This window comes from Pezoporus occidentalis, unplaced genomic scaffold, assembly GCF_034315485.1.
Source record: "Pezoporus occidentalis ecotype Australia unplaced genomic scaffold, CSIRO_AGI_Poc_V1 ctg164, whole genome shotgun sequence".
Classification (NCBI taxonomy): domain Eukaryota; kingdom Metazoa; phylum Chordata; class Aves; order Psittaciformes; family Psittacidae; genus Pezoporus; species Pezoporus occidentalis.
In genome coordinates, this window is record NW_026913466.1 from 1,590,141 (window position 1) to 1,611,562 (window position 21,422).

Below are 21,422 nucleotides of genomic sequence, written 5' to 3' on the forward strand. Positions count from 1 at the left end.
CCCTTATATTCAGTATTTTTTCCTGTGCATTAATGTATACACTTTTATCAACTCTCTGATCCAGTGAATAGGTAAAGATTTTAGTATCTTCAATTATGTGGCATTTTCTCTGACTCCAGGTCATACTGTAGCCCTTCTCTACACTCAGTGTCCATCTTGCAATGTGAGCATCATGACTGTGCACACCATGCCCTAATCAGCCTCAGAATTTGCACAGACAGGTAAAAACTGCCACCATGAACATCTGCACTCCGGCTATAAGCTAAGGTTTGCATAAGCCCTTTTTGCTACAGTTAAGCTTATCAGTCTTTTTCAAACTTTGCATTGTGGAGGAGAGCCTGCATTCTTTATTCCCAGGTATGTCTTCTATTGATTTTATTACAGCATACTTTGTTTGAATGAGGTACAGTTTAGAAAAGGTCAAGAATTACTCTGCATCTTTGCCTGAGGTAATTTTTCTATCTATTTTTAACCCCTTTAAATAGGCTGTGTTCTAGTATGTTTCCTGACACCACAGTAATTCTTGACATTTCAGATACAAGTGATCAGAAAACACTGGCAGAGATAGTCACTGCCACATCCCAGTGCATTACTGTAGGGCTGCAGAGCTCTGGGAAGTGCTCATCTGCATGTGAGAGCAAAGCTGGCAATCTCAGCTTCCTGCAAAGTGGTTAAGGTATGAAAATGGAAAATGAGAAACAGAAAAAAGGACTTTAGTCCCATGGTTTTCAAATCAATCTCTTCATGTTAGTGCAAGACTCATGAGTCCTGAGTGATTGAATTTGACAGGATTCCTAAAGGGCACAACAGCATGAAGAGATTTGTCTCAACCTGGTGCTAAAGAGAACAAAATTTTGCTGCGGACTTGTATTGCCTAACAGAAAGAGGAATTAAAAGTTGGAAGGCATGTGGCATTTAGGCTAATGAAGACTAATACATTTAACAGTCTATACTATCACTAAAATTGAATTTTTATATACATGTATGTAAGTATAAATATTTTTAGTGCTGTCAGGGCAAGAACCACTTTCATTTGCTCATTTGTAAATAGATTGATTTCTAATTCTAGGCTTCTTCTACTGATTTAACTGACCCAGGAAAGGTTAATAGATGCGCTCTAGTGTCAGCAGGGACGCTTTTAGATCTGTCAGCAGATAGAAAAAGTTGGATTGAGCTGTGGATTCTGGCAGCAGTGGATGCAATCCACAGCAATGTTTGGAACCTTTCCTGGCAAGCTCCCAGAGGTGGGGTTTGGCAATTGCTTGTCGGCTGTAAAGAACATTCTGCATGGGCCTGGCTTGTCATTTGGCTTCTCATCCTTCAGATCCAACCAAGATAAGTTGAGGTATTGAAGGGAAAGAAACCACAACTAGGCAGGGTTTAGATCCAAAGACATAATGAAATGGCTTTCTCCCTGTGCAACCTAAATGATGGGGAGAAAGGTGGTATGGATACGACTGACAGAGCAGTGCCAGTAATGGAGCTGTACAGAAATGCTGACAGTTCCATACTGCACAGAATGGGATGGTTCAGTAGAGGATTCAGGTATCACTGCTGGTCAGATTTTCCCAAGAGGTTAATTCAGAGTGACCATACCTGTCACCAGCACTAAGACAAGCGCTCACAAATGTTTATGCTGCCCTTCTGACTTCCATAAGATTACCTGGATACAAGCAAGAGGGGAACTTGTCCTGCATTATTTTGTCATGATCCTTCATTTAATTCATTTTTGCTACAATCTGCTTTTAAATACTGTCACCCTTAACTGGAATTCTGAGAGTACTTCAGGAAATCCCAGCTGCTGCATGGGGCTTATTAGAGGCCTAAATAAACACAAATTAGAGCAACTGTTGGAAAAAAGCCCCCCTACATCACAACAACCCCACAAAACCCACCATAGCAGCTCATAGCTCTGTCCTGCACCATCCTTCTAAGCTGTGTAATGGGAAACAACACAGGTTAGCAAAAGTGATGGAACTTGTTTCTAACATCTTTGTTAACCTGAGCACAGTTATTGTAAGGAAATAGCCAGGCTCCAGCATTGCCTTGGGAACTCTGGCAGCCCCTGCTTGTTGTTACTTACCAAGGGGTGCAGTTAGATACCTCTACATGAAGCATGCATTAAACGAGAGCATTATATTCTAGTGAACAAGAGCTCTATTCATTATCAAATGCCAGAGAGCTAGTCTCTAGTAAGAGCAGTGTTATTTTATCTTAGATTTAAAAGAAACAATAACCAAAATCGGATAAAGACAGAAAGTGCGAAATTCTTTTATTTACAACCATGCAACTTCACCAGCCTCAGTAAAATCCAACAACTACTTCGAACAACAGCAAACCATTATTCCAACAGTCACTTTTCCTACTCGTGCTCGTTGTTAGTCAGTGGCTATAGCACAAGTCAAAATAAGATACTTATTGTTGTATTCTGCGCCTTCGTGTCTCACGGACCATCGACTATTTCATAGCATAATTTATGGCAGAGCTAACGCGACCGAGCTCTTGTCCAGGGACTGCAATCACTACACAACGATCCCATGCAGAAAAGCAAGCACTCCGAGGGCTGGGTGCTGGGGTTCAGAGCACGAGTATCCCGAGCAGCTATTCCCGCACAGCTCCAGTTAACGGTGCCACCGGCCGCGTCCTCCCACCGGGACGCTGTGGGTCCGCTGCCGCCAGTTGCGGCAACCGCGGCACTGCGGTCTACAGCGGGCCCGAGGGACCGGCTGAGGGCGCGCACCACGCCGGGACCGCTGAGGCCCCACCGCACGGCGCTCGGTACGATGCCAGGCAGCCAGGCATGGCTGTGGGGGATGTAACCCCCGACCCGGCCTCTCCCCGCCGCACCGGCGGATGCGGTACCAGGGCTGGGGCCCCAGCCCGAGCACGTCGCCCGCCGCACCTCTTTGGGCGGGCCTCTCCGAGCTTTCCAGCCAATAGCAGCGCGCGTTCCTGCGATCGGCGCTCCCATTGGCCGAGGCCGCGGTTTCCGCCGAGGCCCGGGATTGGTGGCGGAGGGGCGGTCGGCAAAAGGCGGCAGCAGGCAAAAACCCCGGCGCGCGCCGCGACAGCAGCCCGCGCTCCGCGTGAGTCCCGGCGCGAGAGCCCACACCCGCACCGTGGGTTGCGCCATGGCGGCCCCGCCGCGGCTGTCGGGGCGGGGGGGGATGGGGCATGGGGGACGGGGAATGGGGAACGGGGGACGGGGGATGGGGGATGGGAGAAGGGATTCGGCCCGGCCCGGTCCGGTCTCAGCCGACCCGGCCCGCCCCGCCCCGCCCCGTGCGGCGCGGCCTGCTAGGCTGTGGGGAAGGCCCCGTTTCCCCCTTTCGGGCCCGGCCATCCCCGCCGTGCCGGTCGGAGCCCCACGCCCGCTGGGGAGGCCCCGTAGATTCCCCTTTCCCTCACTCCCGCCCCTCCTGCCCCCGTTATAACCGCTCGCACTCCAGACCGCCTTTTGGTGCGCCCCCTCAGAGTGCAGCTCGGAGAACGAGGGTTTCGCTGCCAGGGCTGCCCTGTTGAGCCAGCTGCGGTGACGGGCTCCACATGTTCCCCTTCCGACTGGCGGTAGTGGCATCGTTGTGGCAAACCGAAGTTCTGGTGTGCGGCTTCTGCCGCTTGTCTTGTAGTAAACGGTTTTACTGTGCATGTGTACAAAACATCAGCTCATTGCAAGGCTTAACCCAGCCACAGCGTTTGCTTTTTGTGGCTGCGCCATCCCTGGCAGTGTTCAAGGCCAGGTTGGACGGGGCTTGGAGCAACCTGCTCTAGTGGAAGGTGTCCTTGCCTGTGGTAAGGGGGCTGGAACTGGGTGAGCTTTAAGGTCCTTTCCAACACAGACCACTCTAGGATTCAACAAAGTAGAGATATCAACTTTTATTTTGGTCACACTCAAATTTCTCCCAGGGGTGTCCGTGTGGAGTTCCCACTTAAAGGAGCTCTGCATTTTAGTAGCAGCATTGCTTTAGCCAAGGATTCAGCAGCAGGATCGCCAGTTTCTGTGTACAAGGTTCAGGTACCTGACTCAGAAACCGCTGAAGCCGTGTGGGCTGTTTGAGTCTGTCACTCTCTGTTGTGTGTGGGGTTTATGGTTTATTTCATTGGAGATGTGATTTAACTGCAGGAAGGTTCTTTGAGCTGAAACTTTGGATCATTTTGTCTTAATTTTTTATGTCTAATGATGTAATTTAAGTGTTTTTTAACATAAAACTAAATACCTGACTGAATCAGATTTCATGTTCCATTTTATACCTGTTAAGTCCAAGTCCAAATCAGTAAACCATTTTTTAATGTATGCTCACAGTCAAGGTATTCAGTTCTGCACTTTGTAGCTTGTGTGTTTACCATAAATTAATGGAAATGATACATGGGGTTTTGAGCCCCCTTCACCCTCTCATGGCCAGCAAGCCCTGAATGTGTTCCCATGGCAGTTTGCAGGCAGAAGCGTTCACGTGCTTTTCCCCAACAAGATGCTTGCAGCCAGCTTTGAACTGGAAGAGCTGGGGCTGGCATGGGGCCGAATAGAGCAAGGAGGCTGTGAGGATGTCTCTGTTAATTTGCTCTCCTTATTCTGCTAATGAAGCCATGCTACTTCAGGGTTGGAACAGGCTTATCTGCCTACTCAGCAGTAGCAGAGGGAGTGTCTACCCGTGAGAGACCAAAAATCCTTCTAATCTCATTCCTTTAGTCCCACTCTCCAACAAAGCTCCTTCAAAAGAAGAGCCTGTTCCCTGTCCCTATTCTGTTGCACGAGGATGACAGACTAAAGGTAGCTCAAATTCTTCGGGGATAAAATACATTTCTAGCTCCATAGCTCAAACAGATGAATCCTTTGATTTGAAGTTTTTCAGGATATGTTTCCCCCTTGTGGAAAAGTTCAGCCAGAACTTGGAAGGTTTGGCCAAGTGGCAAGCAAGGAAGGTCTTTGGATGGAACCAAGGCTGGGCAGCTGTGAGAGGTGGTGCTTCCAGGCATACCAATCACCCGTTATCCTGCCCTGAGGCTCTCTGCCTTTCTTTTCTTAATGAAATAGGATTATCAATGGTTTTTGATTGTACAGTATGAGTACACTTTACTAATTTACAGTTTTATTACAGTGTTTCCAAGATTTGGAAAGAAGCAGTTCAAAATAAGCATATTCTATGATTTCTTGTTAGTGGGGAGAATGACACCTAATTATGCCCCTTTGTTAATCTTGCCTAGAAGAGGGAAATCTCTCATGTTGAGAAGATAATTTTGTTTTTCTCTTACAGTTCTTTCAGGATGTCTGGCTTTGTATGTTGCGGAACGCAGTGCAGCTATTTCTGTGTGCCTCAGTTCTTTGCCTTTCAAAGCAACCTTCCGGGAAAAGATAATGCTTTTATGTGAATGAGGAAACACACAAGAGATGAAAGAGGATCACTTCTGCCTAAGCTTATTCTGCAGTCTTCCCTCCCTTCCCCCTTTTTTACCTCTTACTAGAGATGCGTGGATTTACTGGTTTGTCTCTGGGATGATGGGTGACGCTCTGTTGTTTTAGGTAGCACAGAAGAACTCCTCTGACTCATTAAATCTCATGTGGGGAACTGAGTGTGGGGCCAGAAAGTGTCTTACCTGATCTGCTGCTGTGCTGGCTTCCCAGGGTGTCCCAGCGTGGTCCTCACAGTCTTGGGTTTTTCACTTCAGGTTTGTTGTGTGATGGAGGCAGTGTTGAGGTCTCACTGTGATGAACAGCACCCTCATCAGGCTGAAGACTTCCATGGAAAGCGCGAGGAGAACGGCAGGCTCTCAGGTATGTGCTAAAGCAGGGATTGCTAACACTATGTTTTGTTGCTGACATGCTTCTTCATCACTTCAGGAAGTTTCAGCATCGATTGTAAGCCTCTCTATATGTGACCCTGTTGTATAAAGCAGTAATGAAATGAAAACATTTGAGGTGGTTCTTGATTTTATGTTTATTCCTGCATATTTTGTATGTTACAGAACATCATCATCAACAATTTGTCACAATTTGCTCACCCTATATTTTCATTTATTACAAAATATTCTAAGAGAATAGCGGAACTCAAAAAAGACAGCCCTTGAGAATAAAATTGTATATATAATGACCGTTGATTTTCCTAGAAATAGGTAGTCCTGTCATTCCCTGCCACATCCATGTCTGGAATTACAGAGTGATGCTGAATAACATTTAATTGTCTCACTTCTTGTAAATGCTTTTCATTCCTGGAAGTAAAGGAAATTACTTTAAAATCTTCTCACAGGAAATGTTGGATAGGATTTATTCTTACACTCTGATGGAATAATGACTATATGTTCTCTATACCCAGCTGGGGATTCAGGCCCTGGAAGAGAATAGGTGATGAGTATACTGAGAGCCTGTTAAAACTGTGTTGCTATTAAACAACCTCTGTCCTGTAGCTGCTGACCTTCTGGGATGAAGATTGTGTAGGATGTTTCAGAATTCAGCAGCAGGATTATCTTCCTGAGGGGAAAGGCCTATGTCTTTGAGTGTTGCAATAACATTTCAATGTGAAGTTCTTTATAGTTCTGGTACATGGTTTCATCTTTTGATGTCTTTGAGTATTTGTGAGGAAAATGGAGCATAGTGCAAATCTCAGCCTTTCCTCTTCCTTTCTGAAGGTTTCAGAAAGCTTTTGTGTGTGTCTCATACTTGCCAAGTAGCACATGAGCATTTGTGTAAAAAATGGAAATTACTGCACAAACTACCTGGATATACCACTTTTTAAATGACAAAACTTTCTAGTGACAAAGTGACAAGAGTTACAGCAATACTGGATACATTTCTTAATAGAGTTCTGAGCACATGGGCAATCTGAATACCATCAAGGTAAAAAAATGTTACGTAGTAACTTCCTGAATTTTCAGTGTTACTTTCAATAGAATTTTTTACAATGTTGACAGGAAAATGAAGCGATTCCTCTCTGTAAAACTGAGGAATACCCAGAATAACTGTCCAGCTGACCTTAGCCTTTTCCTTCAGGGATTATTGGATGCAGGGCCCTGTACGTCTTGTACTAACAGTCAAATCTGGTCATTCTTATCCTAGGATAGCTTTGCAGTTTTTAGGTATGATTCCTGGCATAACTGATTATCCTTTTACTTGTATTTGTTGATCAAAAGCATCTTAAATGACTGTTGGAGGTTCTAGTGTGTAGTATAGAGGTTTGTTTTTTTCTTACATTCCTGAAATAGCTCCCCAGAAATGACTTAGAACAACCTGGAGAAGCAGAGGGAACACCTTAGAGGAAAACAATAAGTAACTGGATATAGCAAGAGAGGCAGCGGGCTCCAGTTCTCAGAAGTATTTTTAGTATGTTGGTTTTTATAAATTGTTGAAACAAGAAAAGTCACAGTCAGAAGTTACCGGTAGCTTGAATTACCAACTGATTTCTTGTGCTTTTACCAAGAAGAAAGGGTTCTTTAGATATCCTTCAGCTTTTGTTGCTGTATGAAGTGAGCTAACACAGGAGGTTGTGGTTTCATGCTAACCCATACTTTGTTTCTAGCATATCAGTGATATTTTAAAAATTCCCATTGTGGATGGTTTTCTGACCTGGTGCAACAGCACATTTTAATGGATACAATACAATTTATGTATTTATGTTAAACTTCATTTATTATTTATTTTTGGGGTGAAAAAATCTGTACACTTTTTTTTCCTTCCATTTGATGGACTTTCCAAATACCAGTTTGTGCTTAGTTCTGTGTAATCAAATATTCCCTACCGTTGCTTTACAGAAATGAGTCACAGCCTCTTCATACCTCATACATTCAAAAGAAGTGAGTTGTTATGCAGGGGATAGAGAGCACTTAAAGTACAAGCATTTGTAAACTGAATGGAAAACTACCTCGGTTTTTGCACTACTGTACTGTAGTACAGCGTCCTTGTCCTGCCATCTAGTGATCGCAGCACGAAGTGCAGCAACTTCAATGCAGAGCAAACATGGGGTTTGCTATTTTAAATAACAGTGTGAAGGACTGCATTCTTGAGCTTAAAAAAAGGATTTTCCTGCATTTTGGATTTTCATCCGATGGATGTGCTCCAGTGCTCACAGAAGCAGCTGTTGTAGTTTTGTCTATTAATGTACTTGACATTGCAAATCTCATGAAAACATTTATCAGTGAGCTGTAATGTGATGTTTGACTAACCAGGAGCCTTTTGCCCTGCCAGGAACTACAGATAATGGCAATGCCAGCAGGGACAGATACCTGTCTCTGCTGGTTTTTCCTCTGTGTGTGTAAATTCACTGTCCTATGAACTCAGGTTATGATTTGTGATCTCAAATGGAAATAGAATATTGAATCAAGCAATAAAATTCATATTTCCCCATTCTTTCCAAAGCAGGAATCAAAAAAGATATTGAAAAGCTTTACGAAGCAGTGCCACAGCTTGTGAATGTGTTTAAAATCAAGGAGAAAATTGGAGAAGGTAAACGTTTTATTTTAGCTACCTTAAACTTAGATTTCTTTTGGTATTTCTAACTTTAAAAGTATAAATCTAGGATGCCAGTATATGCAATTTAAACATTTACTTAAATTTACTTGATTTACTTCTTAGTTCTGTATATATGTTGCTGGCAGTATATATGTGTTACATAGGGATATTTGCAAGGTATTTTCTTGAAAATCTGGGGTATTAAAGCCTTTCAAAAAAACAGCATTCCAGTTTTGACAGCTACAAAGTTTGAGGTAGACTTGAGTAAATGCCTTAGCGCTCCATTCTTTATGTCTTTTACATGAGGAATCTGTTCATATGCAGCTGAGTTTTGACATATTTAACTACTGTTCCCTAAGGTGGCCTTGTTTCTCCCAAAACCCTGTAGGCAGAAGTGAAGGAGACTGAAAGATTATAGCTGCTTTATTTAAACCACCAAAAACTTACTTTCTCTTTTAAAGACATGTGGTATCAAATTTTAGGATGATTGTGTACACCTTGCCTTCAACAGACACTACTGCAGGTACCTTCAATTAATGTTAGGCAGGACTGTAAGTAGATGCTTAGGGATTTCAGCACTTTTTGGAACTTCACCCACTTGATCTCTGAAATGCTTTATGACACTCCACAGTTTAAACAAAGATGTTGATGAGAAGGTGGATTGTTCTATGGCTGTTTCATGATGGAATACCTGTGATGGCAGGCTACAGGGCTAAAAGTTCTTGTCTCAAATCCTCTCAAAAAAAACCCTCCCAAACCCAGCTCCGTTCACAGCAGCAATAACAATTTCAAGACCAAAACAGTTTCAAAGGAGTTCCACCTGTCATAAGAAAAGACAGTATAATTAAAGTAAGTCTCTGGTTAAGGACTCTTGCTTTTGTACTCTTAAGTACTCTTGCTTTTGCTCTTGGGAGCAAACAGTGCTTTTAAGAAGTACCATTTGCAGTTTGCAGCATTATGGGAAAACAACTTAGGATTCCACTCTGGAGTCACTTTCATTTTAGCAGTTCTCACCACCAAAAATAATGTCTTAGGTCAACTTGGTAACCCTTGTTGCTATAATCAGTGTTACTGAATGTAGCGGACTCCAGGGGTTTTGTCACAGCAAGAAGCATTTAGAGGTTTTGCTTGCATTTTTGCATGTATGCATGCACTTACAGACTGTTGAACTGGCATGATGCAAACGCAGTACTTAATCAGTGTGATTTGTAGTGTTTATTCATGTGGAAGAATGCTTCAACTTGTGTATTCAGGTATCTCAGATCATTAGGATAAATTAACTTTCCAAGAGGTATGTTAGGATATACTTAAAAGGAAATGGGTGAGTCTGAATACTTCCTTTCTCAAGTGAGTCTGTCACATTCTGTCTATGCAGCAATGCTCTGGGCAAACAAATAGTAAAGTTACACATCATGTGAGAAGTCTTACTTTATAGGTAACAGAATTAAGAAAAATATAGCAATTTTAGAGGTGCTTTGAATAGTAAAGGCAGTGCTTTCCAGCTAGCATTATATAGCCCACTTACATTGTAAGGAGAGAAGTTAGATGTCAGATGAAAGTAAGCTACCCAAACAAGAACGCAAATCAAAGATAGGAAATTTACATTCAAAGAGCTCTGTGTCCCAGGCAAGCTAGACAGTGTTACATTTGCATTTTTACTGACATAAAAAACTTGTATACAAGATCCCTGAATTCAGGAGTAGAAAAAAGGAGCTGCATTTTTCTCTTCTCGAGTTGGCTTTTGATGTAGTGTCAAATACACAGCAGCAGGATTGTGAACAGTTAGATCACTTCTGTAGAAATCTGAATTGACCTAATTAAAAATGCTGAAGACAGTGTTCTTCTCCTTTCCCTACAGGTACTTTTAGTTCTGTTTACTTGGCCACAGCACAACTACAAACAGGACATGAGGAAAAAATGGCTCTGAAACACTTGATTCCAACCAGCCACCCTCTGCGAATTGCTGCTGAACTTCAGTGCCTCACAGTAGCAGGGTACATAAACAAAGAAACAGTGGTTGTTTCAGCTGCTGAACATTGTCTCACTGTTCTTTAAGTTTTGGCATTTCACTTGCTTGCTTTTTTTTTTTTTTTTATAAGCACAGAAATGTATATTCCTTTTATCAAGAGCAAATAAGAAATGGAATGTCTTACCTGTAATGGATGCCCTTTTTTGCTAGTCTCAGTTTGCAGATGTGTTTTCCATCTGAGAAGTTGTATGAGGTATCTCTGATAACAAAAATTCCAGGTCTGAAGTGCTTGGAAAAAAAAATGTCTTCATCAGAAAATGTGGTTTCAGGTATAAATGCCTGTTACCAGAGTGTGCTGAATGACACCTTCTTAAAGGAGTTGATATCATAAAGGTTAGGTCCTATGTTTAATTACAGCTGTAACTACAAACCATGGCCCCAGAAATAATCTTTGGAGCCTTTACTGCAAATTGCAAACGGAACATAGCAATGAGTGGCACCAGGATGTCAACTGACTGTTGTCAAATATATAAACTAGATCATAAAAGAAAGCCTGAATGAAGTTTTTAAGAAATAAATGGAAATAAAGATCTAGCTTCTGGTCTTTATTCAGTGGCATTACTTATCTTCTAGGGGACAAGATAATGTTATGGGAGTTAAATACTGCTTTAGGAAGAATGATCATGTGGTTATTGTTATGCCGTACCTGGAACATGAATCCTTCCTGGTGAGTCCCAGACTTCTTACGTGTACTAAAACCTTTTAATTGAAAGCAGTTGCATAATTACAGTATCCATATAATCTTTCAGGACATTTTGAATTCTCTTTCCTTTGAAGAAGTGAGGGAATACATGTTTAATCTGTTCAAAGCGCTGAGGCGCATTCACCACTTTGGGATTGTTCACCGTGATGTCAAGCCCAGTAACTTCCTCTACAACAGGCAGCTAAAGCAGTAAGTCTGTCCAGATGCCCATGTTGTGATCTCAGGTGGGGATGTGTGCCTTGGCAGAACAGAGTCAATTAAGCTTTTGGGGCTTTTTTCCCTTCCAGCTGCATAAAATGTGCTTAAGTAATAAAGCGAAAAAATACTCATTTGTAAACCTTTTCTTTCTGTGTTTAGGGATTCAAGGGTAATGATTCTATAATTCTATGTAGTAAAAGTTTGTAAGGGAGGTTTGATTATACTTTGCCAAACCGTAAGCTTAAAAAGTGGAGAAGTACCGATTGTTTATTTATTCAATCTGTCAAAATGAATTTGTAGTGGTGTTTTCCTCTTCCAGCGTTTATTTGAGCCTTAATCTCTACTTGAGGTGTGGAGGCCATGGAATTAAGTTTGAGACCCAGAGACCGGGGTTTTGTCTCTGTACTGCTTGTAGCAGAAAATAATTCTTTTAAAGACAGATCTGAAGTGTGAGCGAATGTGGTCTTACCTGTTTGAAGACTGAAGTTAATTCCAGTAGTACTGCGTGAAGTCTGACAAAACTCTCAGCATTTTTAGCCTTGTCTCCGTCATTCCTGCATTTGTCCTCTGACCATGGGAGTCCTGCAGGGGTCAAGTCACTTGACTTGGCTGCAGGCTTGGAGCTGTAGAATTAGAAGAATCCCATAAAGGAGTTGCTGGGAATATTTTTTTAACACCACTGGAGAAAGTGGAGCAGATTTTGAGGCAAAAAAACAGTGAAATAAAATGGGTATAGTGTGAAACCATTGAGGGGATAGCTAAAAAGGGCAAGAGAAAGAGGAGGAAAATAAGGCTCTGATGCTGGCAGCAGTATAGATAAGCAATATATTGAGTAAAGCTTGAGAGAAAGATAGTAAACAAGTAATGAATAGTAAATTGAACTTACTGATGGGTACTTTGTGGTTTCTGATTGTAAGTTTGTGTCTTTCAGGTATGCCTTGGTTGATTTTGGCTTGGCACAAGGAACCCCTGATACAAAAATTGAACTTCTCAAAACTGCCCACTGTGAAGATCAGCAGGGAAGTTGTTCGCAAAATAATCCCACCATAGCCTTGGGAAATGGGGTTTCTGTCAGTGTCACAGCACCTGCACAGATAGCTCAACACTCAGCCTCAAAAGCAGCTGATAAAAGGTCCAGCTCACTATCAAAAATACATATTAAACAAGGAAGAGGAGGAAAGGTTCTCAGACTTTTTCATTAATATTGTTGTATGTTTAATGTATTACTTCATCCATCAGGGGGAGATGTAATACTAGAATAAAAGCTGTACATGCATGTCTTGCAGGTCCTAATGTGATGCACAGAGCTACAGCTTTCACATCAAAGTGACTGGTTTTACTGGCATCATTCATTACCTGTTAGATATACAGTGCCAAAGGCTGTGTAAAAAACCCTAGCATGGGTTTCTATTTAGACAGCCTTAACTTTTCAGTGATGTGCTTTGGAATTCCTCTCCAAGCCAGTAATTATTCATCTGTGCTTGGTTTCTAAATTGCATAACAAATACAGCACAGATGACATTCAGATTGTCTTGGGGCGCTTCTGAGGTGTGATTGGTTTTGCTGTTCTGTCTAGACCATGTTTTCCTCATTCCCAGTAAACTGATGTCTGAAAATGACTTACCATGCCACTGTTCTTGTTTTATGTCACTTCACGCTTTGTTTTTCTGAACTGTCAGTGTGCAGCTGTGTTAGGTAGGATCCTCACTGTCCTTTCTCTTGGTATTGCAGGAGGATTCTGTGCACCATTCTGTCCAGCGCTCTGTCTTTGGAGAGAGGAATTTCAATGTCTATAGTTCCACATACCAAGAGAACTCGAGTACAAAAGTAAGAAGTATGACTTACCAGTAAGAGCAATCTGTTACGTATCTGAAAAATTACAGAACTGGTTGTTCTGTAAAATTAGATACTCCAGGATGCTGTGAAACTACAAGTTTTGGAGCAGATTATTAAGTTTGTCTTTGGTGAAAGGCTTGAATAATTTTTCCTGTCTATGTCAGCCCCCTTTGAAATTCTTCAAGAGCTAGTTATGTCGCTGTCCCCCGAACTGATCTTGTGTGTGCAATCAGTCTTTTCTGCTACACGTGTACCTCTACAACTAAGATACACTTATCTTGTCAGACTTTTTTCTTTTATTTTGCAGTTGAAGCTGGAGATAAAACTTGTAGTAAATATTTTTCTGCACTTTTTCTTGTTAGTATTTAATATGACAGGGGGGAAACCCAATTAAGTTAGAAGGTTTGGCCAGCAGTGATCATCTTATTCTAAATTAGAGGTACTGCCTGTGTATTGCTGTGGCATTTCATGTACTTTGTTATTTTGTTCTTATGTTGAGGCAAAAGAATTTGTGAAGCACTATATTAACCTGAGAGATACCTGTGTTGTAGCTTCAGAATATCTAATGTATATTGTTTTTTGGTAAACACTGGAAAATGTTTTCTGAAGGGAAATGGGAGGAAACCAGGATACGTAGAAAGCTCCAGTGTCTGTTTTATAGATGTTGTGATATTATTGAAAAGGTTTGCTGTGTTCTGTTCTAAAATTGCAGCTTCTTGCTCCTGAGCATCTCTTCAGTCTTAGTATTTTAGGAACTGGCCTATTTGTGTGTAAAAGGGAAGTTTCTTAAATATGTCACCTTCTCTGAAATATCTACATTGCAGCTCATAAAACAATCCAAGATGATAGATGTTTCATCTAGGAAGTTAGTAACAAAGAAGAAGATTATTTCTACCAAAGCAGTGAGCAATGGGGCAGCCAGGAAAGCTGCCAGTGCCTGTCCCTCAAACCTGACCTGTGACTGTTACGCAACAGACAGAGTTTGCAGTGTTTGCCTTTCAAGGTAATTTGCTTTGATAACGTTGTAAAATTGCCTGTGTGCTGTCAAGCAGGGTCAGAAACGTGGATTTCTGGACAGGCGATTAAGTAAGTAAAAAAAAGCATTTGATCTGTGCAACCCTTAAAACGCTGAACATTCTCTTTTTAAACAAGAAACGTTCATGGAGTTCATGGACTAATTGGTTCACTGTCTGCAGCAAGAAGGATTCACTGCTAATGATTTTGTTGTATTTAATTATCCACCTTCATGCATTATAGAAAATTGCTTGAATTAATTACAACACTTAAAGCAGACAATACATCAATCTGTCATTGGTAGTTACCTGTTTAATAGGCCTAAATCGGCCAATGGTTTGGATTGTGGAAATCATGGAACGTAAAAGGGAAATCTGACTGTTTGTATTTGTTCATTTAAAAATAATGCTTTTTTATAACTTTTAATAATAGGTTAGAGAATCTTAGTAACTCAGCTCAACTACATCCCTCTGCAGTTAGCTTTGGTTAGGATCTGCTACTGCCTTTTATCTACACATTAAGGCACACAGATTAAGGCAGAGAATTCTGCTACTAGGCATAGCCATGAAACTGTGGGGTCCCCTCTTCCCAGACTGTCAAAATATGGTGTTATCAACTTCAAACTTGAGGAATTTGCCCAACTCAGAAGTGGCCATAGAAGAAGGTCATACAAGAAAGCTCTGGAAAGGAATTTGGGGTTTTTTAAATAACGACAATCTCACACCTTTTAGGTAATCTAATGAAAAGTGATTTCTTGTCAGCATTCAGAAATAGTGAACATTAGTTTGCTGTGGACTAATACAAAGTCCTGAGGCGAGACCAGCCTCATTCAAGAACCTAGTGCATATTTTTGCCTTTGGTTAATCAGTCTCAACTATAAAATTTCCTATGGAAAGAAGCCTTTAGCAAAAACAGTGCTGCTGTTGAATGAAACTAAAAAAGGTCACTGTGAGTGAAGTGCGCAATAAGTATTTCTGTGGCATTACCTTATGGTAGATAATAACTATCAAAATAATATAATAATAGAATAAGGCTTATAATTATCTTATACAACATAATTTTATACTAGGTAATTATAAGACACTTCAAACTCCTATACAACTGGAGTAAGACTGGGTTAGGCTGTTTGCATATCTTACACGAGTAATATTTAGCATTACTATAGTTAGAGCTGTTTATCAACTTTTATATTCTGAACATATTTATCTCTTATTACAAGGTGTCAGCAAGTTGCTCCCAGGGCAGGAACACCAGGATTCAGAGCACCAGAAGTATTAACAAAGTGCCCCACTCAGACCACAGGTAGTGCACCACAGACTGAAGCCAGTGCCATTTTCACCTTTTGATCGTTGTTACTTATGCATATTATGTTGTCTTTTTTATGGGAGGATTTTTGTTTACCTGTGAGATTCATTTTATCATCCCTTCTAACACTCATGAAGCATTTCCTGATTTTACTTAAAAGTATTATTCAGAGTAAGAACAAGTTAGGAATGTTTTTCCTGTGTTTGAAACCTGAATGTGTCGTTACTCACTTTAGGGGCAGTGCTGTGTGCAGGAGTTGAACACAGTGCATTTTAAAAGAAAACTAAGCTGTAATTTTTATCAAGTTTCTTGGCTTACAGGCTTGTTTATTCAAATAAAATCATGAATAAACCTGAGGGAGAGTTCGTAACTTTAGACTTCTCTAGTCAGATTGTCACATGTAGTTTGCTGTCATAGCAGGCAGTTAATGGTATAATTACAGATGTGTTTTAGAAATCGTTGCTTAATACTTTTTATCAGATTTTTTCCTTTTTGCTGTTGCTTTAAATAGCTGGTCTGTGAAGGACAGCTTCTTTCCTTACTGCATTTTTAATTTCTGAGGGTTAAAAACTAGCAAGTGAAGTTTCAATAGTCTGGGAAAATACCAGTGCAGAGCAGAGGGATGCTTTAATGCATCAACTGATGCAAGTAGGATGGGAGAGATTATGCCTACCTAGAGAATGGAGGACAAAGAAAAGCAAAGTTACTTGTTAAACATTTGGTGTATGACAGGAGCTTTCAGTCCTGGGGAATAAATACAAACATTGTAAAAAATCTGATTTAAAATAAAATTAGCTACTTTTTTGCTGAATATCTTTTGACAAAATTGTCAATTTGCAGTACTTAAAATGTGTTAAGTCTCTTCTGAGTGTGCATACAATGTCTTTGATCAGCTTATCCCCAAATAGCATGATGTTATTTGAAACAACATCTGTGCTGGGGGCATGACTGGGGTTTCGAGAGGCACGGCAGGCTGTTTGGAGTCAGTATGCCTGTGCTGTAACAGCCAGCTTTATGGGCCAGAAGACATCCAGAAATCCAGGACAAGTTTAGACAATCTCTGAGCCTGTCTAGACAGAATTTAGGCAGAAAGAAGACATACCTAGGAAATCTTGGACGCATGCTGGTGCTAAATACGCTTTCAGACCGCTTTCTATTCTCTAACGGAGAGCAGGATTACAAAGAATATGGATAAATCTGGAAAGCCTTGGGTGTGGCACAAACAGCCCTGAAAGTACTGACTCACTGGTCCCAAGCTCTTGTATGTCAACAAAGGCCTTCATTAGAGCTGCATAGACTAATACTAATATTTATGAGATGATGTTGTATTTGAACTAACAAGTCTTGTCCACTTCCATCTGGGGCTCCTGCAGTCACCTCCTTGTATTTTTGCCAGTCTTACTACTAATTTTTGGTCTCTGTGCTGAGACCAAGTTACCAGATGGATCCAGCTGACTCTATCCAGAGCTACTTTAGTGCGTCTGACCCAGGCTTACAGTGCAGGGAATACAACCTAAACCCGAAAACTGACGTTATACGGCACCAGTGACACTTTAACTCGGCTTTTCCCTCTGTTCCCCCTTCCTCAGTCTGCCCACTGGTTGTCACTAGACCAAAGCATAGAGTCATGCCTTTGATGTCATTGCACAGGATCTTGCAGTGTGCTCATGATCCCAGCTCTACCAGAACTGCAGGGCCAGGATTTACCAGCCATTCAGATATATAATGGCTATTAATTTCACCATGAGTAATTAAGCTTCTTTAAAGATCCTGACCTACCACACAGCTGGGATGATGTACACCACCTCAGACAGAGAGTATGGTCTTTTCAACAGTGATACAGTAATAGTATAACTTTTTTTTTTTACAGGAACTATGAAGATACAACTTTTTTCCACTGTAAATTATGCCAAATTATTAACTTGGGGGTTATTTTTTCCTTGAAAGACTTAGAATCTGATTTTGCAACCGAAGTCAGCCTAATACTTTCCCCCCCCTAAGTCTTGTGCTAATAGTATTTCTAACTAAAGCATTCAAATTAGCTACTGCCTATTTTACTAGTTAGAGGAGAATAACTATGACTTTATTTCTCAATTGTTATTTTTTTCTCTTCAGAGTTTGAGAACCTTTCAAACTCTCTCCTGCACTTTCCTTGCCATCTCCTCACAAACCGTGCACCTCAGTGAGCCAAAAACTTATGGCAGACAGGTATTCTCATAACTTTCAGTATTAAAGTTTCCATCATGCTTTGGCATCCATCCCCAGAGCACTCTCTGTACTCTTCATAACACAATGAAAGTGATGAATAACTTCTACTATTACAGTTCTTAAACTGGCTATCTTGTCAAATGATTTCATATTCAAGAGGAACAAAGTTCATAGCAAGATAAATTTCTCTAGTACTGCCTAACTGTGGCAGTCTCAGCACCAGGAAAAGTCAGATTTGCATTCATTTGTGGGTTAATTTTTATTTATGATCCTTGGATAAGGTTTTCTTCATATCAAAACTAGTCATTTTTTTGCCCCCTCTCATCACCATGGGTAAAACAACCTCAAACATTGTTTTGGCACATTATGAATTTAGCAAGTTAATGTAATTACTCACATGAATTCTATAGAAAATCTCAAACAGTCCCTTTGCATCTTCAATAGCTATTTCCATTGCTGAAGTGTTATCTATGTGACCAAAGTTAGTACTTCGGAACAGAACCTTCTCCTGACAGAAGCTCTTCAGGTCATAGTATATTCTACAGAAACTTATGATTTTGTTTGTGATCAAACCCTGTGTTTAGTTATCACTAAGTTTGCTTTCAATTCCAGCTATTGACATGTGGTCTGCAGGAATTGTATTCCTTTCTCTGCTCAGTGGACGGTATCCATTTTACAAAGCAAGTGATGATTTAACTGCTTTGGCACAAATCATGACAGTTCGTGGATCCAGAGAAACCATTCAGGCTGCTAAAACTTTTGGTATGCAAACCTTAATTAATGGGGAAGAGGGGAAAATGTGTGCTTGGTCCACAGTTTCATGCAGTGACTTAAAATCTGTGAGGTTTTTAATATCTATATAAATACATTTATAGGTTTGCAAGTCATCTTGGAGGTAAATCACGCTTTTTGCATGTAAAATACTGAAAGCACTGGTCTATATGTACAGAGTTTTAGGAAAGCTTTGTATTTTTCTATATTTTATAATTCCCATACAGGGCACTTCTTGCCATAGGTTTCCCAACCTTTCTACTACTTTTCACTAAGCCAAGGGCACTTAAGGTGAAACATGCCAACTAAATGTTTTCTGCTGGCATTTAGTTAGAATTCTTGAGGGAAACGTTTCTATTCCTGCAAAATTTGCCCTGGAGGCTTATGTCAATATGACTTAATATTCAGATGATGTAAACCGTGCTTCCTGCCCACCTCCCCTCCCCAGAGGGCTAGGAAAAGAAAACACAAAACCAAATCCCAACAGATGGCCTGTTAAAAAACAACCCCAAACAACAAAACCCCCACCAAACACACGAAGAACTGAAATAACCATTCCCCTAATTGTTTGCAGGCCAAATGCTGCAGCACTTCCTACCTGGCAGTGTAACACAGCATGTAATTTTATTCTCCAGAGGTGTAAGACATGAAGTTTCTCTGAAACAAACTTAGAATTCTGTTACAGTTGCATAGAAGATATAACATTGCTTCCTGTAATTTTATTTCTAGGCAAATCAGTTCTGTGTACTCAAGTTGTCCCAGCACAAAACTTAAGAACCCTCTGTGAGAAGCTGAGAGGAACACATAGCAGCTGTATGAGATCCCAGGATGAAGTGCCCGGCAAAGCTGGAAATGACTCAGCTTTGCCAGACAAATTGTGTGCTCCTGCGCCACTTGGAAAGCAAATTCAACAGTTAAAGAGTTTTCAGGAAGGTGATGGTGCTTTAGAAATGAAAGGATGGGATCAGGTTCCTGATGAAGCATATGACCTACTTGACAAGCTACTAGACTTAAACCCTGCAACAAGAATAACTGCAAAAGAGGCTTTGCTGCATCCTTTTTTTAAAGACGTGAAACTCTGAGAAGATCCTATGGTCTGTTCTTCCTTTTGCGCATTTTATGTGGAAATGGGATACTGAGATAGTTTTGCCTCGTTGCTCTCAACATTTACACTCTGTGAAATGCCATCACACTGTGCACACAACTACTGAAGTTGCCTTGTACAGTTGGACTGCAAATGTCAGTTTAATACTTGCAGATGTAAAAATGACATAAACATCACTAACATGGTCTTATCCTAAGACACTTGTGAGGGGTTATTGCTACGCTTACCTGTTCTCTGAGAAAGTTAACTTTGATCAAAAACTACAAAGAAAAAGGATTTCACAAGCTCTGTGCTTAATTCTCAAGATATTCCCTTAAAATTTACAAACTTGCCTTAAGGTACAACTGAAATATGGAAGTGCTTGAGAGACTTTTTGCCGTACTTGCATCTCTCTGCCTTGTTCCCCATTAGTACATGGGGGACTGACAGTGGAACAAAGTGTGTTCATTTTGACTGTTTTCAGAGAGCAGGGTTTCTTTGAGAGTGTTGCTGGAGGAGGGGCCAGGTGATGGGGGTTGTATCATCAAAAGGAAAGCATAACTGTTTTAAAAGTGCATTTTTTGTTCCTGTCTGGGCTTTCCTATGCAGTCAATAGTAATAAATGCAGTTAGTAATTTTGCATAGCCCATGTTTCCTCAGTGCCATGGGTAACTGTCAATATTCAACAGCTCCTGCCTTCAGAATGTCTCATGTGATGTACATAGGTTTGCTTTCTGTTATGGAAACTGATTTTTTAAAAATAATATCTTTTAAATAAAGGATTTGTTTTTACAACTTCAGAAGATTGTCTAGAGATGTTCTATAAAAGTCAGGTAGGGTCTTCCTGTGGGATGGTGCTGTTCAGGAAGAATCGTGCACGTTTGTTTCCTGCATAAATTCCTCAGTGATAGAAACGCTTTTCAGATAGCTCTAGTGTATTCAACTGTTAAAGTGGAAGTATCTTAATTATCAAGGAAGTCTTACCACAGAGTTAGGGGCTATTTTCTGGTCCTAAAAAGAAAAACCAACCAATAACCCCGTACTTTCAATGTGCAAAGTAAGTTACATTATGCTCAGCAAAAGTTACTCTAATCCCCTTGATAATTCTGGAGGCTGAAACTTTATACAGTGTTTTTCCATGTGCCTTTCTTGAAATGCTAATGGAGTTGGTATAAGAGGTTACAAACCGTTGCTTTGATAACTCCTACATAAGTCCTATAATATGAGCTGGTGGTTCTGATAGTGCAAAGGTCCTGACCAGGGCTGGGGCTGCAGAGACATCATTTCAGTCTATTCAGACCCTACAACACACACAAAGTGGGGGTAACCTTGCTGTGTTCCTGGCATCAGCTGTTGGAGAAAAATCCTTGCACATGTCAGAATATTGATTGCAGAAACTCTTGAAGCCCACAAGCCCCAGGTCTGGTCATTTTTGCTGTTTATGTAATTTAAAACAGCACGTCACTGAGAAATTATTTGTCTAAAGGAACTGTGGCCAAATTTGGCAAGCAATGCTGTCTTGCCAGTGTCTCCAGATGTATTGTTTCCTCCTACGTTCACTCACGCTGTCTATGGTCTAATGAGAGCACTAGCTGACAAGAAGCAAAAATATGTTAACTATCTATTGTTGAGCTTTCTAAAGGGCTTCAGCTCTTCAAGCTTCCCTGCCAGGCACAGCACTGAGCAGCTCCTTGCAGCCGGCACTGCAAACGTTACCATTGCAGCAGTTTAACAGCCAAACAGGGAAAAATCATTGCTGATGGTGTGTTTATCAAAACTTTAGGGGTAAACAGAATTCTGTAAGGAACAATTCTAAGCTTTATATGTTCCATAATGT

The 21,422-nt window shown here is 40.9% G+C and overlaps 1 protein-coding gene and 1 long non-coding RNA gene across 4 annotated transcripts in view; one reads left to right on the forward strand and one right to left on the reverse strand.

Annotated features, from left to right (window-relative positions):
• The first annotated feature begins 3,062 nt into the window (after positions 1-3,062).
• Positions 3,063-20,388, forward strand: CDC7 (cell division cycle 7). Of its 2 annotated transcripts, XM_062613153.1 has the most exons (12): positions 3,063-3,086; positions 5,665-5,770; positions 8,348-8,431; positions 10,296-10,431; positions 11,040-11,133; positions 11,216-11,358; positions 12,299-12,548; positions 13,099-13,194; positions 14,028-14,206; positions 15,437-15,519; positions 18,343-18,492; positions 19,231-20,388. In XM_062613153.1, the coding sequence occupies exons 2-12, from the start codon at positions 5,677-5,679 to the stop codon at positions 19,581-19,583; spliced, it is 1,662 nt and encodes a 553-aa protein (XP_062469137.1). In that variant the 5' UTR covers positions 3,063-3,086; positions 5,665-5,676; the 3' UTR covers positions 19,584-20,388. The 2 variants fall into 2 exon arrangements, with proteins under 2 accessions (XP_062469137.1, XP_062469136.1); XM_062613152.1 differs by lacking the exon at positions 3,063-3,086 and having other exon boundaries at positions 5,671-5,770; positions 8,345-8,431.
• LOC134160806 (uncharacterized) overlaps positions 4,779-21,422 on the reverse strand; it is a 59,304-nt gene continuing 42,660 nt past the window's right edge. The window contains exons 3-7 of one of the 2 annotated variants that reach the window (XR_009963700.1): positions 12,992-13,133; positions 11,837-11,990; positions 10,591-10,694; positions 5,593-6,204; positions 4,779-5,337 (exon numbers count right to left, since the gene is read on the reverse strand). This is a non-coding gene — a long non-coding RNA (uncharacterized LOC134160806). Of the gene's footprint in view, positions 5,338-5,592; positions 6,205-10,590; positions 10,695-11,836; positions 11,991-12,253; positions 12,378-12,991; positions 13,134-21,422 lie in introns of those variants that run through there. The other variant, XR_009963699.1, reaches the window with a different exon arrangement.

Bases quoted from the DNA above. Each gene is read 5' to 3' on its own strand.
- CDC7 (XM_062613152.1), top strand. From the start codon at position 5,677: ATGGAGGCAGTGTTGAGGTCTCACTGTGATGAACAGCACCCTCATCAG. The intron at 10,432-11,039 runs GTACATAAACAA...CTTATCTTCTAG, and splicing joins CAGTGCCTCACAGTAGCAGG to GGGACAAGATAATGTTATGG. The intron at 11,134-11,215 runs GTGAGTCCCAGA...ATAATCTTTCAG, and splicing joins TGGAACATGAATCCTTCCTG to GACATTTTGAATTCTCTTTC.